This window comes from Drosophila simulans, chromosome 2R (assembly GCF_016746395.2).
Source record: "Drosophila simulans strain w501 chromosome 2R, Prin_Dsim_3.1, whole genome shotgun sequence".
NCBI lineage: Eukaryota > Metazoa > Arthropoda > Insecta > Diptera > Drosophilidae > Drosophila > Drosophila simulans.
In genome coordinates this window covers 19454937-19472501 of record NC_052521.2, presented here as the reverse complement: position 1 = coordinate 19472501, position 17565 = coordinate 19454937, and the positions used below count along the sequence as shown (strand labels likewise).

Below are 17565 nucleotides of genomic sequence, written 5' to 3'. Positions count from 1 at the left end.
CCTGCGAATGCCATTTCCCATTGCACTTGCAACGGCGGGCTTAGTCTGAAAAATCTTTATCGTTTATCGAGGCAACAGCATGATTAACTTGGGAGAGAGTCTTTGCGTAATGAATCAGGGTTATGCGCATTTGTCAAAATATCCAGGCGGCTTACACTGGAAATTCTGGCTTTCGAAGATTACTCACATTGAGATTAAATTTATGTTTCTTTGAGCATTTCATTTAATTTATTTTCATTGTTAATTAATGTTTCTCCTATTTTTTATTCATAGTTTCACTACCTCTACAATCGCTCCAATCAAAAAGCTCTCGAGTGGCCAAAACGTCAGTCACGTACAAGTGCCAGCTTTACTCATCCAATCCCGTTCCCATTCCATTCTAGGAATGGGCCGAGCCGAAAAAGTGAAACTACAGTTATCTATATATTTAAGCCCAACCGCATTTACATGATATCATAAAGATATTCAAAAAGAGAGAGGGAGGTGGAGGCTACACATGTCCCGACTCCAATGAACTCTCCCAGTCAGCGTAACTGTAATCGCCGCGACCCCAAATAAAGGCGCCCAGTTTGATCCAACCCGAGCCGAAAGGGTGATCACGTTGCCACCAGATTATAATATAGTAATAATTTTGGCCAACAGCCAGCCGAACAAGCCTTTGTAGAACAACACGTAGAAACAATTAAAATACCCGGACGCCTCAGTTCGCTGTGTAAATGTTGTTTATCCAAATACCCGAGGGCCAAAGAAGGCATCTGAAAATTACACCTAGGCTGAAAAAAAATGTCCAGCGCCCAATGAGCCGGAACGTGCGATTTCCATATACGATTTTGATTTGGATACCGAATCCGAGTACTGCACCCCTGTGGATGGAGTCGGCTCCAAATGCAGATGCAGTTGGTTATGAAACACGGCCGAGTGAGGGGATTGACGGTTAATTGTGAATTTCCGGTTCATTGCAGCTCATTTGCCTGCCCCACTGCCTGCTAGCCCCTCCTCAGCCCCGGAAAGCATAGCTGGAGCCACTCGATCGACGATCCACTGTGGGACACTCGCCCAGTAAGTCACTCAGTCACTCAGTCAGTGAGTCAATGAAAGCGAAACCCACGGAGTCCGTATCTCATTAATATGGGTCAGGCCGGCAAATGGCTGGCATTACTTTGCATTTGATGAGATTTCCCATCTAATTTGCTATTTTGCCCGCAAACTTTTCCACTTCTCCAGTTGTATAACCTCTGCATTTGGAGTCTAATTAATTGTTACTGCATACAGGCCAGCTACCACGAAGATATCGTATCAATATTTACCCAAAAATTAACTTTAATCGCATTGTCAAAGCTGTCGCTACGCAAAGCCCGCAGAAGCAAAATTAGTCAGGTGCTCTAATCAATTAAGTCAACCAGTGCTACCACGAAGAGGAAACCAGTAACAGTCTTCCCCATGTGGCATAAACCCGAGATCCGGGAATTCAGTTCAGCTGCAGGGGTATTTTCACGGAAAGGCCAACGCCTTAACCTTGAGGCACCAGGTTTCCCCCACTGGACAAACAAACAATCTTTTCGATTCTGGAAATTGCATAACTCCACGCCAGTTGCCAGCTGATTGCTCGATTGTCGGAGGTGAGAAGTGATATATTTGTCAGTCGAGAGGGCTAATGTTATTAATAAATATCACGACTATCTAATCGAGAACAGAGCCAATTTTCGTCAAGTGCTTCCATCGTGCATACGGCAGCCAAATCAATGAATTGCATGACGCATGGGCCCCTTTTTGAAGTGAAGGGTTTCACTGCTGGAAGCGCCTGAATATGTAATATAATTAGTTGGTAAATAGACCGCTGGCCAAACAACAATTTGAGACACACAAAGCGATAGAACAAGGCGCCGCGAAACTGAAACCCCTCTATTAGCTCAGCTTTCGGTTCTGATCGATCCACAGACTGTAAATATTATATGCAACTCAATAGCCGCTCCATATTCGACGATCGCCCACGATCCCCTGGGCTACTCAGATATGTCCCAGTCTGACGTCAAACTTAGGCGTGTCCCTCTCCGAAAATCGACAAGGCTGGCCCGATTTGCAATTAAGATTTTGGCCATAGCCAAAAGCCGAATTCATTCAGACTTCTCACACATTTTATCAGTTCGCCAGTTGGGGCGTTGGACACTTCCGATCGATTGACGTACGCAAGAGCTGGAGAGGATCGGCGGCGTCGTTTGGGCAGGTGGGTCGTCGGGTGAGATAAACAATAGCCGACACCCGTGAAATCTAGCCGCCTTTTTATCCGTTCTCTATAAACAGGCGGATATTTTTTCGATCACCCGGGTACCGAGTAAACAAATGTTGTATAGCAAAAGAAAAATAAATTATTACTTTGATACATTATACTCCAAGTATACGTTCACGAGTAAAAGTATTTTCAATGAATGAGCCAATACGAAAATCAAGCACAGAGTTCTTACAATTGTATTAAACTTATAAACATCTATTACTTAGAAATTACCAAAAAGCAACTCATAGTTAGTCTGTAACATATAGTGTACTTTGTAATTTCAGTGAAACCCGTACCTGGCCAATTGTCATAATTATTAATAATAAACTAAGAACTATAATACTAATATACATAGAATATTTGTAGGGTATACACCAGTCTATCACTGTTATCTTAATTAAGAGGTGAGCAAACAAGCAGCCATTTCGCTTGTTGGCGTTCAATTTTGAACGATTAAAGAAAAGTTTTGGGGGTGCGAGTGCGAATATTTTAATGGTGAGATAATGATGTTGTTGTGCTCATCTCACCTACCTACAAAAATGGGAATCCATTAAAATAGAGTCTAAGGGAGCTAAGGGTTTGGGCACAAGTGGGTCTTGAGAACTGAAACTGGTGATATCACCCGAAAACTCATCGAGAACAAACAAGGCGAATGCGAGAGCCCAAAAAGCGATAAGATAAAATCAAGTCCAAATATTTAACATTGGTATTAACACAAGTTTTGCCACTCAGCTGCCGCATACATGGCGCACACATGAGTACTCATAGAAACTCGTAGTTGCGATAGTGGGCTGCCTGAAGTTCACTCGTTTCATTCACGAATGAACATTAACTTTGACCCACAAACCCAATAAAACGTAAACAAACCCACCCACGCATTAACCTGGAGTTGAAGTAGCTGAGGTTTTATTGGGAGTTGAGTTAACCTGAAGTCACAATCATTAGCTGTTGCCCAAAACGAGAGTGTATATTTATCGAATGGCGGAAAGAATATGGCAGGCGATAAGATAAGCCAGAGCTTTTGATAAAAAGTAGCAGAATATCATTTCGAGACCTGTGCATTTTGCGTACATTTACAGCAGGAAGTGAAAAATGCAAACCGTGTAAAGCAAGCAAAATAAGTGGGGGCTATATTTTTAGACTAAAACGTCGAGTATCATCAATTGATAAGGCCTGGGCTTGGTGATAAGCTTTTGCGCGCTCTCGCACTATAATTTTTGCAAATCGAGAAGCTTTTTCGATGGATTTCATAACCCAAACAAAGTTCTGTGCGTTCTATAGCGCGTGTGCCGCCGATTATCCACGTGTTCTCCAGCTCTATATAGGTACAGATACAGATGCAGATACATTTGCAGTGTATCTACGGGTTTGGCACTCTCCCTCTCTCTATTTGCCTTCGAATACCCATAACCAGTAGCTTTCGCCATGTGCTTTGCTCTTTCCGAGCGCGTATCTGTATCTCTCGCTCCGTTGAAGTTTTGTAGCTTCTCGCAATCGGGGGTTCCAATAGCGGTTCATTCGTTGCTAAGCTCTCCCCGCGAACGGTCGTGTGCGATCTCCGATCTCCGATCCCCGATTTTCGGTTCACGTTCTATACGGTATTCGATTTTCGCAGGTATCGAGCTTTGTTCAGTTGGGGCAACTCCAAAGTCGAGACGTGTCGTCGGGTGCGTGTGCGCGAATCTGAACAAAAAGCGAAAAAAGTGCCGATCCGAAAAGGCAGCGTTACGAGTTCCACCTCTCCAACCGTCTAGGTAATTAAAAATTATATAGTTTCCGTTGCCACACACGCTCGCCAACTAGCTAGTGCCAAGCTAAATAATGGTACATAAAAAGATGCATAAAAATCTTTCGGATACAGGGCGCAAATCGAAACCAAACCGCCAGATATCTGACAGATATCAAGATACTTGCATTGGGCGATTTACGAGTCTAAATTGCTTGTGTGACGTGCTGCTGCTCTGTTGTTTTTGCCTTCATTGTCATCCCTCTCGGCGTTTTTGGGCGCTCTCCCCTTCTGAGATTCGAATTTTTGTATCTTTTCTCGTTTTATTTTCCTGATCTTATGCTTTTTTTTGGCGGCTGCGACACATTCTGTGATAGCAGGCAGTCTGAGAAATCTCGGCGGATGCGATCTTCGCCAGTCTCTGCCCGCCAGTTCAAACCGAAAGACACTGCGATCGCATCGAGTGCTGAAGGACTCTACCCAGAACAAAAGACAAATACAGTGCTAGCAGCGAATAATACGTACTCACGCATAAAAAACACATATCTGATTGAACAAAAGTGCTCTCTGTATGAAAATATAAAGACCTCAAAATAAAAAAGTGAAAAGCGAAAAATTTTAGTGTACTGTGAGTTGGGCTTTGATAACCCGTAGTAAAAGCCTCGCTGTCTGCGGATTGTGATAAGAAATAGCCAAAAATATAGCGCTAGTGTGTGTGTGTGTGTGATCTCGATTCGCAAGGGATTGGATTAATCTCGATGCGAATGTAAAAGGCCAGGGTTCGGGGTTTTTGGAACTGAAGCAAGTGACTGGCCGAACCGCTTCACCATTTATTACTCACATATGCACTTGCGGTTGGGTTTCAGTGGCAAACTTGACCCTATTTCCCAATCCATCCGAGTTATATAATTGCCAAAAAGCAAGTATGAAAGAGGGATGAGTAAACTATAATAAAATGGTTACTCTCTTAACCCTCGGCATGGGCACTTAAACCGATTGCAAACTTATTACGAGAGACAGAAGCAGCACGCATTCATGTGAAATCTCCGCCAGACACTCCGCTACCTACGCGACTTGGCTTACAGCCACCCCAAGCCTCCAGCTGGTCGGGTACGATCCGATCCGTCTGGCCATACATGATGTATATGTGATGTACATATACACATGAGAGTTAAAACGTAAACCCACCCAAGCACCTCTAGATGTGAGCTTTTAGCGCCCTGCAATTCGGAATCGTTTACGTAAACCGATTGGAAACCGCACTCGGCAGGCAGTTGATTCATTCAGATACGGATAGGTTAGCGATCGGGGCTATATTCTTTCCAATTTTGTTGTGTTTTCCCCCGTGTTTGTGGTTGCCCATGGACTGCCACCCACTTCAACGTAGGGTGAATCACTTGCACACGAAATGGGGTATAAAAAGAAATCCTAATAATACATGGCGCTGTTTGTCAGGCCTAAAAGCGAAGAGTCATGCAACATCATCGCGTAATGAGATTATCAATCAACTTGGAGATAGAGATGTGATCCCGAGTTGCGAAAACTGCGAAGGTGGATCGTCCAGCTCCGCGTGGAGCTGTAAACTCCAGCTCTTGCGTAATACTCCTCCGACTTTTGCTCCACCACCTCCGAGCCAAGGTGCTAATTTCCAGCGCATAATTCACAGAGGTGTGCGACTGCGAACTCGAAACTGTTTCCAGGCAATTTCCAGAAATCGGCTTTATGGCCAACAGTTCGCTGCCCAGTCAGTCAGCCGGCCAGGCAAAAAGTCCAAGTTGGTGGGTGCCCGCCCGTGTGTATATAGTATCTGTGAGTGGCGCAGACACACTTATCTATACCCTGAAGTTCGGCAATTTATCGGAAATATGTACATACATCGTTTCCTGTAATGTACACATCTCCGAAAAACATATCTAGAACGGAAACATAAAGTTCTTAAAATGGTATTTCGACTTGTATTTCAAGTTCAAGTCATTTTGACTCAACTTGCTGGCGAATTGGCGCCTTGCGTCTGGGCTCTCGATTTTCGAGGTGTTATGTTTCGTCTCGATCCAAGGCAATACGAGATCGAATGCAGTATAGGAATGAAAAGCACTCACACCCACCAACGACATGGAAACATTTCACGGAGTGCACTTCATGGTCCCATTTTCGGTGGATGTGTCAACCTTGTCCCCATTAGATACACAGCTAGAGTTGTATTCCAAGGGGGATGAGCAACAAATGTGTTTCGATAAGGCGAAACAAGCTGTTATCGGGCCGCAATCAAAACAATATCATTGGGCAACCCCTCGCATAGAGTGAAACTTGGAGTGCATTCTAGAAAATGGAAAGAGAAGTGTTCCGCAATTTTGTCAAACGCAAATGAGAGTCACAAATCCCGGGGCTCAAGTGCACATGACTGTGTTTCGTGGTTGTTTTTTTTTTTTTTTGGGTTGGACCCTATCTATAATTAGCAAATGTAGCAAGATAAGATAAAGAGCCGCCGCAGAGAGAAGATAGTGTGAAAAGCTCGCTGAAATGAAAGGAATTCCGGCTAGGGCATATGGAGAGTTCCTCAACGGAATGGGATTTGTGACGCAGAATGGGCCAACAGATTGTTTATCCGCTGGGAATTTTCGAAAAGTAAACATCTCAGGGAAATAGTTCGCTTCTGCGAACAATTCAAGTTCAACAGACAAGAGTTTGCCAAGATCTCGACATCTGTTCTGCTGATCTCTGGACCGCTGGACCGTTGGCCACCTGCGCAAGATTCCAAAGATCACGAGCTGACCAGTTCATCAATGGCCGTTAATTTGCATGTTTTGATGAGTTCCGACCTCGTCGATTAGGCCGAACCATTCCAGTCCATTCCATTCACAAGCCAAGTGGCACCAACAATTCTGTGGGAGTTTGCGGATTACGTGACAGTATTTTCGGTCACGTCCGTCGCATAACAATCAGGCAACAGGTTGTTGGCTCTTCGAATCTAACAATGGATGAGCAACGCCCTGAGAATCGACGGGCTATGGTGATTCAGGCCTTAATTGTCAAAGTTATGCTGCTTTTAAATAACAGAAACTATATGTTTTCCAGCCTTGAAGCCTGAACTCCATTGACCTTTCGACAGTTTTAGTTTCATTTTTATTTCAAAGGATAGTCTTTATTGTTGGGCAGTGCTTTCACTATTCACTATTCACTATTCAGCGGCGCGAAGGATTAGCTTAATAACCCCAAAGGCAGCTGCAGCTGAATGACAATCTACTGGCGAAGCAAAGTTCGTTAAAAATTAATTTAGACGGGCCGGCAATTAAGACTTTAATTGCGCCCACTTAAAATCAAAGCCAAGAAATAATTGCGCAGATAAATAGAAATAGAAAACTCCCCAATGCAAGTCACTCCAATGTGCACTCTCGAACGTTTGATATAAAACTGTCATCTTAACCGCTTTTATATTTCATTTTTACAGATCTGGCCAGAGGATCCGTGGATATCGACGTATGCATGTCTTATAGAAGGTACGGATTGAGTTGTGCAAACATCAAATTGGCATTCCCCAAGCAGAAACAAAAACAAAGTCAAGATCATGGCGCGGAAAGGGGATATTTATTTGGGAGCTCTTAACTGGGCTTGCGAGTCATCGTCGAAAACCGAAACCAGTTCAGTTGCTTTTGGCCGCGTTTGTTGTTTTTAGCCAGTCCGTGGGTGCCGGCCGGCTTTGCTTCGCTTTGCTTTTGCTTTTACTGTGCTTTTGCTTTGTGCTGCTGTTGCGAACTGCTGCCAACTGGCCTAGCCGTTTTTGGCTCTAAAAATAAAGCAAGTGGTCATAACTGTCAAATGCCGCTCTCCGCTTTATCGGCTCCTCCATCTTCTGGCCACTGGCAATGGCCAAGATGCGATGCTGGGGCCACTTAAATGGCCGGCAAACGTGCGTGCTCTTAACGTGTCAACTGCCAAACGAAGCCATGAAAAACGGCTGTACGATCATGCGATCTTCGAATGCATCCACAGCTAACCGCAGGCTAATTTGTCTGGAGGAGTGTCCATATCGTACACTGGAAAAAACACAATCCAAAGGATCATACTCGTATATGTTGAGCAAAACTTTTCAGTTCTAGCTCAAGTGCAAACCATATATTTCGTGCAATAAAATATTTTTTTTTTGAATGCCATTCGACCAGTGTACATTGAAGAGCTTTTTTCGCACAGAATTAAGATTTTTTAGACCAAAATATTGTCTTAACGAAACGTTCAAGGCTGAAGAAATGTGTTTACACTCACCGTGTTTGTGCCAATATTTTTATCTGCAAATCTTATGTACTTGTTTTTTTCTTGAAGTGCATAATCAGATGGTATGAACTGATGGGCTCTTTTATCCAGACGCTCGCCTTCTGTGCAACAACAGCAGTCAGCGGGAATGTGAATGGGTTAGTGGCTATAATTACACTGCACTACACGGTTAACTCCCGGGAAGGTCAGCACTTGCTCTTGAAACTGGCCCCCGGGCCAAACTCGATATCTGTGCTGTGATATCTGGTTTAAAGGAAGCTAACAAAACGAAGCTGGGGAAATCCAAGTTAAAGCCAATTTCCAGATCGCATTTGGCAATCGATGACGCAGTCTCTCAATTGGCCTTTCCATTTTTGGTTTTTTGTTTTTGCCCAAAAATCGACTGACTCTCCTGACGTCATTTGGCGTTAATAATTTCGCAAATTTTATAATCATTGTTATGACATCAGCCAGCCAGCTGAGTCAGTTCCCCTGTCGAACACCTTTCAGTGAAGTGGCGTTTAGTTTTCCTGGAATTCCATTCGCACAGATTGACAAATAATGACATATAGCAATTAAATGTAGTTTATTACTAGACTAAAGTATTCGCCGCTTCGGATTCCTTTGAAAGTGATCATCAGTAAGCACCACCGTCGCTAGGCAAACAGCATAATTGAATTTGCTGGCTGTGCCTGAACTTGAACTCGCGATGAGCAGTGTAAATAAACCAGTGGCTGAGAGATCGGCGGATAATAGGGGGGGATATGGCGGTCGGAGGCATGAATTTCGCAGGTGCAGATTGGCAAATAATTTCTCGCAAGAGTCAGGCGTCGTCTTGGCATCTATATGGCATGCTGTGTACAAATGCCTTTCGGCTAGCCACAAAATGCCTGGGCTAAAGACCGATTCGGGCCACAGCGAGTAGTTAGGATCATTCAATTGATATTTTATGGCGCAAGCTTGAGATTTATTGTCAATGTTTAACGGCGAATAGATTTAAAACTCACCTCGAGCAGTGTGTAAGTAATTTTTACTTCAAAGTACGCCTGAGTTTCGTTTTCAGTTTAATCGGAAGCAGTCGTCGATGTGTTAATGGGATGCAATTCACTTGGGGGAAGGTCGGCGCACGAATCTATTTCAAAAGCTACACCGATTCCGATTCCGATTCCAATTCGGATTCCGAAAAGCGCAGCCCACACAGCTGCGTTAATTTGGTCAAATAACTAGCCAAGTACGAAATTTTGCCAATTGCATCATCCGATGCCGAAAACGAAAAGCGAAACCGAAACACATGACTATCCAAGTTCTGCGGCAGAACGATCTGCATGCCTTTTTTCGTTCGTTTTTTTCCAATTAACGAGAGTGTGGATATTTATTTAACTCGACTATTAGTATGCACAGACAGCAGGATAGATGTATTCGTATCTGTATCTACAAGTAACATTGTAGCTCGAGTTGGCTAATTATGGCTACGTGGCGCGACTTCCAGCTGAGCGGATTTGATCTCTGGGATATAAGCCGTATAGAACTTGTTATTGATAAACTTCAGACAATTACGAGGCATTGATCAGTCTACATTAACGTGTTTCTAATTGAATGCCAGAAAAGTTCAATGAAAAGTCAACCCCAGTCGTCAGAGCGTTTCCTTTTCGATGAGCGGAGAACTTTCCACCCATATAACTCGACATACATAGCAATTACGGATTAATCACTAAACTTTTGAACGGTAGTTAATTGGTTTTTTAATGGATTCATGTGGCAAGAGAAGCCGCAGCAAAACGACTTTATCGCCAGTTTTTTCTTTAATCAAAATATATACTGTAGCCTAGACTAATAAAATATATTTGCACCTAAAATATGTTTATACATAGACAAGTGAAATTTGTAGGTAATATAATATATGGAATCAAAATATATTTAATATTTTGAATAAATATGTACATAATTTTTATTAGCACCACTTGGCAAGGCAACAATGTTTAATGACCAGAAATAATCTGCTCTGAATAAGAAAACTTTTCAAAGAAATACTGAGTTTGCTGGGGTTTTACCATTCAAATTCCGATCCCATAGCATTCCCAGAAAACACTCATTTGAAATGGCGTTTGGCACTAATCAGAATCAACACCCGTTGACATCCGAGTCCATCATCAATTGTATCTGGGTGCCTACCTATTCCTACACTCTCAATGGCAAAGATTTAGGTTCTGTGGGCCGCGTGTGGGTGTGAAATGTTTGCATAGATTGCAAGAGGCAGCCCCAAAAATAGAAAGAAAAACAAGAGAGGTGTATTTTTAAGGCTGCTTTCCGCCTGCCTTACTCTTTTGCCGGTGATTTTTTGTGGTTTTTGTTTATTTTGAGTGTTTCCTGCACTACTTAGTGAATGTGAATGTCAAGATTTTCGGCAGCAAACATTTTCTGGCCGCCTGCCCGAAAAGCGAAAATCAGCCCATTTGTTGATAGCCGCTGATTTCGTAGGTCAAGTTCAAATTGTGCGTTGTATTTCGAGATTATCTCCGCGGGTACAGAATCTGGCCACTTGTCGTATACGCAATATGGCTCTGCCCGTTTTTAATGACCATTATGCGGTACATTGACTTTGCCTTTCTGCTTTTGGCCAACACGTTTTGCATAATTCACATAATTTCAGCTTACGCCCTGCACTTTTTGCCCGTCTCTTTGGCTTTTATGTGGTATTTTGGCCACCGCTCGCCACTCACATATTCATATTTCGGTTATGCATGGCCCGGTGATTGGTTTTCTCCCGATTCGTGGAAATCAATTAAACACTGCTCGGCAAAAGCAAAAGCGAAGTGAACCCAAGCCAAAAGTAGATTCCAAAGAGAACGGGAACGCGCCTTAATATGGGAAAGAGTTTTTCAGGTTACGCCTGAGTTTAGGCTCATTTGCACTTGATTGAACAGTTGAATTGCAAAATGCTTAAATGGCATTTTATTGATAATGTTGACGGCGTACTCCGCCGTCAATGTGGGAGTATCAATCATTATATATGGCACTGCACACATATACCACATATTGCCAGCCGATCTGTCAACCATCGGAGTCAGTTGGAAATTAGAATATGCTAATTTGTCTATCCATTGCCGCCGCTCGCTGCTCGTTTTGAATGAATACTGTGAATGACTGAATGAATGAGTGAGTGTCTGTGCTGTGCTGGCTTGGCCAAATCCAAATCCAGCATATTGACTCACAGCCCATAGTTAGACGTCATCTCTTATGACTTTGGCGGTACTTTTTGCCTCCTTTTGCTCGACGTTTTGCCGTCTTAATGCGGTCAACACATTAGCGTTTGCGGCAGCCCCAGCTTGGCTTTTTCTGCGCCAGGTAAAATACCCGAATCACCTGATGTTTTAATTGCCCGGCGTCATCAGTTTGTTGCTCTTTTTTCCCGCCAGCGAAAGAGAAAATATTGCGAATTCGATAGAAAAGTATATGTCAGTGCCAGCGGAAAAGAAAAGAAAAGAAATGAAATGTGAAGAATTGAATTTTAAACGAGTGGCCCAGAAGATCTAAGTCTATTTGCATAAACCCGTATATATTTATTTATATGGCCAAACAAAAGCCCAACTAAACACTTTTCATTTTATCATTGTGGCCGCCGAGCTGCGCTAATTGAAATGTATAAAAAAGATTTGCACAATTCTAAAAATACACATATATAACAATTTATTTTGCCAGCGATCGCAGCATGACGTGATTTAATTTTTTGTGGTCTTCCACATACGTTTTTGTTCGAGTGTGAAAGAACGAGTTGTGGAGAACAGCATTTCTTTCCAGTTGAACTCGAAGACAGAAACTTGAGATTGTTCTCTGCTGGATTTTTTTCTCTGTCAAGGTTGAACATTTGTCATCGTTTAAGATTTTTCGCCGTTGTCAGCCGCTGATTTCTCTCAATTTGCAAACGGTTTATTCTAAGTTGGTCTCGTTTTCGCCATTAAGTGGCATTTGGTGGATGTGTTAAGGCCTTTATATTCATCAGACTCAGACTACATGGCCTGCCTGTGCAGCCCTCTCTAATTTCGGCTTCCTGTCGCCGCCAACATCAAAGTGCAAGGGGTACGATAGTCGTCTGGAGTAATTAACTAAGCCTCGTGATCGAATTATGATATCAGAGCTGCTCAGATCGCAGATAGCTGATGGTGCAGAAGATTTTAGCGAAATGCAATTAACCGCATTGATTGCATTTGGCGCGAACAGGTGGCAGCAGCTGCAAATTACGAATTCAGCAATTGACAGATTTTGATAAATGTCTGCCCCCCTTGCGTTAGCAGGCAGCAACCAGGAGAAAGTTCCGTTTATGCATCCAACTCTGGGCAATTTGTCAACACCAAAGGCAATCGGAGACACGTTTAGCCAAAAGAAGTGACACAATTGCTGGGAAACCACTTTTCATGTGTCTCCTCTCTTTTCGGACGAATGCCCGCATAATGACACTGACCTTGGATTCCCCCTTCGGAATCGCGGATGGCGGATCGCAGATCGGCCAGATTCCGTGCAGATTTATTTTTGCATGCTCGTGTGACGCCTCATTTCCACTTGGTATTTTCTGGTTCGCGGGAAGGGGGGATCCCTCAATCATTTGCCCAGCGGCAGCTGCATGTATGTGACCATTTCCAATTTCCAGCGTTCATCGAGGGCAGCCAGCCCGCTGGCAAGGGGTGGGAAAAGGGAATCCCCCGCCGGGAGACACGTGCAGGGGGTGGGGCAACCCTTACGGCAGCTCATTTCAGCTTGCTACTCGCATGTAAATACAGTCGTCCAACTGCTGAATAATTCAAGTCCGCGCCACAAATTGCAAATTGAGCTGGCTCTGCGACTGCAACTCAGACCACTCAGTCACTCAGACAACCCGGCATCTTTTCTAGATCTCGTCTATCTGTTGATTAGGATTGGCCATCGCCACTGTGACACACTGCGGGAAAAACCGATTGCAAGTGCGAGAACTGCAAGTGATCGAAATCTTGCCCTTTACACCATATATAAATCAATCTTAAAGATACTTTGTATAGTAGTTTGCCATATGCACGTTTAAGTCTAGCTTAAAGATACCTAATATATAAGTTTAGAATGTCTTAGATACTTTTGTGCTTTCCTTGTGACAACAAAATTGCTGACATAAAATACGATACGGATATATTGAAAGTATTTAAATTTGGCTATTTTAAAAGAAGTGAATATTAATTAAAGGAGCATAGAATTTTCTACAAAGCTCGTGCCATGTTGAGCTCAATTGTATAATTTATGCCCATAGAATTTTCTTCAGTGTGCGAGCGTTTCAGCTTTTGCGGTCAGAGGCTCAGGGCTTATCAATGCGGAGGGGGTTTCGGTGGGAGGTCGATCCAAACGAGCGCCAGTTGCACTTAAATTGCATCCACGAGACAGCCGTCAATCAGTTTGCGTGGCTCGTGGAAAGCGAGCAATAAACAGAAGATGCGGATTAAAAGCGGGCCGCTGACAATCTGCTCTGATTAAGCGAGTGCAACAGCCCAAGGCCCACACCTCCTCAGATCCCCCATGATTAGTACATATCGCAATCGCTTTGAGTCACTCTTAAGTGGCTATTTTTCATTTTTGGGCATCTAGGGCAAGCTGGTGGGTCAGGTGCTTCTTGCTGATGTCACGGAGCGTTTGGCGGAAAGCGAACGAGTGAAATATTAATTACCCTTCGCGAAGATAGCGTCAAATACTGGGGCTTGAACAGCGGCGATAAGCGAATCTAACACCGATAACGTCTGTCGATAGGGTTTGGCTGGTTCGCGAGAAGGAAAAGCTGTAGAAAGGAAGATCGTGGAAGTTGGTAGAACCGGGAATGACGCAACCAGTGACGAAGACAGGTTACCAAGCAAAGATAGCTCCAAAGCTCTGTTAGTTTCCGTTCAAAGGTGGTGCCAGTAGGATCGAACTTCAGCGAAATCGACTCATACTAAGTAAATTTCAATGAATTTTTCTTAACACATAAGGTAATTTCCCTGTTTTCTTTACTTCAGCGAATACTTATTCATCTTGTGAGTAAATTCTATACATATTTGGTTTTATAGGTGAAGAGCGAAGTGCATGATTTTTGCAGAACAGGTGATTCATACTGTTTTTCAATTCGCATTTCTCATTCCTAGAAAAATTAGAAAGTAATAATATATAAATAAATAGATTGGTGTTTCGTGTTTCAAGAAATATTAGCAAACAATGTATTTAGCATAATTTTTCTCTTTTGCTTATCTGCTTCATTTTATGGGTATTTAGATGGGAGTGCTCTGGTTTGTGTTATCTAATAAACAAGCAAGATTCTAATCACTTTTTCATTCCTTTCCAGATAAGACGCCAAGAGAGGAAGCTAGAAGGATCCACTGCCAGCGCACCATCCACAAATCATCCACACAGCCATGGAACGCGTCCACCTGACCGCCTGGTTGGCCCTGTTCCTCATCGTGGTCGCCGCCGCCACGCCCACTCCCGCTCGCCCGCCCACCGACTGCCCGGCGGACTGCACCTGCAGCTTGTCCGAGCACACGCACAAGCCACTGTACCACCTCAAGTGCAACAGCACCCGTGGTCTGAGGCTGGCCGAGAAGACCTTCCAGTCGACGGTGCCGGTGCACTCCATCGATCTGTCCCACCTGAACCTCACCCGCTTGAACCATTTGCTGGACAAGCTGCCGGAGCTTACCTCCGCCGATTTGTCGCACAACGAGCTGAAGGATCTGGGTCACCTGGGCAAGGGCCTCAAGCGACTGAACCTGAAGCATAATCAGCTCACCTCGGACAAGCTAAGGAAACTGCCGAAGCATCTTCAGGTGCTCAACCTGCAGCACAACAACATCACCACCCTGCCACTGGAGCTGACCCACATGCACCAGTTGCAACAGTTGGAGCTTAGCCACAACGCCATCAACTGCTCCTGCCAGACGCTGGAGGTGCGCAACTGGTTGGTGGAGCGAATCGTCTACATGGAACACCCCGTTGTCTGCTCATATCCCCTGGAGTTCAGGGGTCGCTCTTGGCTGCAGTTGAAGCAGGATGAGATCTGCAAGAAGGAGAAGTACCAATGGTTCGATACCGAGGAGAACGAGTTGATGATGGGCGACCAGCCGGCTGCTGCTTCTGCTGAACGCGAGGATGAGGAGGAACTGGGAAAGGACTTTCTGCCCATCGTTGGAAATCCCGCAGCCACTGCTAAGAAGGTTCGCTCGCCTCAGATCCCGCTTCCTTCTGACCAGGTGGAGGGATCCGGTGACCTCAGCGAAACCAATATGGAGCTTAAATTGCCCGAAGAGGTTGTTCCAGAGCCTGAAGCTGCGGAATCTCAGTTAGTCGATGCTGCGGCCGCCCCCAGTGTCCTCCAGGAGCACATCGTAAAGGACGAGGACGAAGATGACGAGGGTTCTGGCAGCGGCGGTGGTCTGCTCATCATTCCCGATCCCTCTAAAGTTAAGATTACTTCCGAAGACGACGTAGATAGCGATGGTAAGCCAGAGGAGAGCGATGTTAGACCTCTTGAGAATCCAGAGAATTCGGAGAATCCAGACACTGTCTTCTCCAATAAAATTGGTATCTACGAAGGTGACCAGGAGGAAAAGAAGCCCGTGGAAGAAGATAATATCGTGCCCGTGGTGATGACCAATTTGGGCACTGGTCTGGAGTCCGATGTGGTGACTGATGGACCACTGGACAACAGCAAGGAGTCCGAGGACATCCTGACCGCCAAGATAGGCAAGCCAAAGGACGACAGCAGCGCCATCTACTACCTTCTGGCCGTGATTGGACTAATTGTAGTGGGCCTGGTCCTCTTCGTGGCCATCAAGCGTTGCAAGTACGACAGCAATGCGGCCGCCCGAGATGCAGAGGCCCAGCGGCAGACGGAGCTCCTGGACATGGACAAGAAGCAGCTGGGCAAGCCGCTGCACAAGAATGGCCATGGCAACGGCCAGGAGCACTCTCCACTGATCGGAGAGAAGACCAAGTTGGACGAGGCACAGATTGTCAAGAAGCCCTACGAGAACGGCGAGGCCAAGGACGGGGCTGGTCAGCAGCCCCTGCTGAATGGCAACGGTTCTGCCAATGGGGGTGCCAAGGAGGCACCCGAAAGCGGAGAGCCCGCCGCCCATGAATACTACCCCATCAGCCCTCGCTACCCCACTCCGCAATCCCCCAGGGCATCGAAGTACGCACAGCAACAGCAGCTCGCCGAGCAGAACAACAACGAACCAGATGGCGCCTACCTGCCCTCGTCGCCCAAGTCCGGAAGATACTCACCCGTCTACTCCCCGGAGACGGGTCGCGTTAAGATCAAGCTGACGGAGACCCCGAAGCCCAAGACCCCCATGCTGGTGACGCGCAGCAAGTCCAATGCCGGGGACATCATCACCACGCCCGTCAGACCCATCGAACCCACCCACCAGGTGATCAATGGCCACTGATTTGAGCTAGCCATCCACTCTCGACACAGCCCGAACTTTCCGACTCGCCCCCACTTAGTTACCCATTGCAATCCGATCGCATTTGACAGAAGAACTGTGTTTTATACGCAAACATGAGATTCATTCTGTAGATGAGAGATTTTATCAATTAATCAATTTAGCCGAATGCAATCTGATAGTGCAACTGGGAACCGGGGTGTATTCCCTCCTCAGCTTCATCACCAGCAACATAGGGCAGCAAAATGTGCAGCAGCAACACGTGCAGCACATGCAACATCTGCTGCAGCAGCATCTAGAATAAAGCAGAAGCCAAGGCGACGAAAACAGCAAACTATTCGAGTTAAGCACCCAACTCCCCTCTTAAGTGTGACCGACAAGTAGTGTTTTAGCCATAAGTAAATTAATTACTCCTAAGCGTAAATCTAGTTTAATACCAAAGTTAAAAAAATATATGCGTTTAAACAATGAAATCAGTCGTCGAGTGCAAAATATCAATGAGCCGGGGAAAACGGAAAGGAGTTAACTCTTTTGCATGATAAATGCTATCAATCTGCATCTGCATGTGATGTTCACACCATACTTACTGTATATGTACTTTTATAACCTACCTATATACTGTAAACTACTTAAGCTGCGTTCTCTTGTGAAATTAAAACGTGTGAGTTCATTAAATGCAAGCGAACTTTAATAATATATCACAGCGTGTTTTTAATGTATCAAAAATGATGGCAAAATGGTATAACCAGCATCTTCGATAGAGAAGTTATGGTTGTAAAACCAAAAGTAAAGGTTTAGAAAACATTCAAACATTGTTTTCTGTTATTGCTATTATCTTTTCTATTTTTCAGTCGTATTGTTTTCAACCCTTTATTTAAATGATATTG

The 17565-nt window shown here is 44.6% G+C and overlaps 1 protein-coding gene across 3 annotated transcripts; it reads left to right on the top strand.

Moving 5' to 3' along the window:
* Window positions 1-3759: 3759 nt before the first annotated feature.
* Window positions 3760-17374, top strand: LOC6735685 (protein windpipe). 3 transcript variants are annotated; one of them, XM_039291391.1, is made up of 3 exons: window positions 3760-4026; window positions 7447-7495; window positions 14578-17374. In XM_039291391.1, the coding sequence occupies exon 3, from the start codon at window positions 14648-14650 to the stop codon at window positions 16679-16681; it is 2034 nt and encodes a 677-aa protein (XP_039147325.1). In that variant the 5' UTR covers window positions 3760-4026; window positions 7447-7495; window positions 14578-14647; the 3' UTR covers window positions 16682-17374. The 3 variants fall into 3 exon arrangements, with proteins under 3 accessions (XP_039147325.1, XP_039147327.1, XP_039147326.1); XM_039291392.1 differs by lacking the exon at window positions 3760-4026 and adding an exon at window positions 4608-4626; XM_039291393.2 differs by lacking the exon at window positions 7447-7495 and having other exon boundaries at window positions 3769-4026.
* Window positions 17375-17565: the final 191 nt, after the last annotated feature.

Coding starts and splice junctions, on each gene's coding strand:
- LOC6735685 (XM_039291391.1), top strand. CDS start 14,648: ATGGAACGCGTCCACCTGACCGCCTGGTTGGCCCTGTTCCTCATCGTG.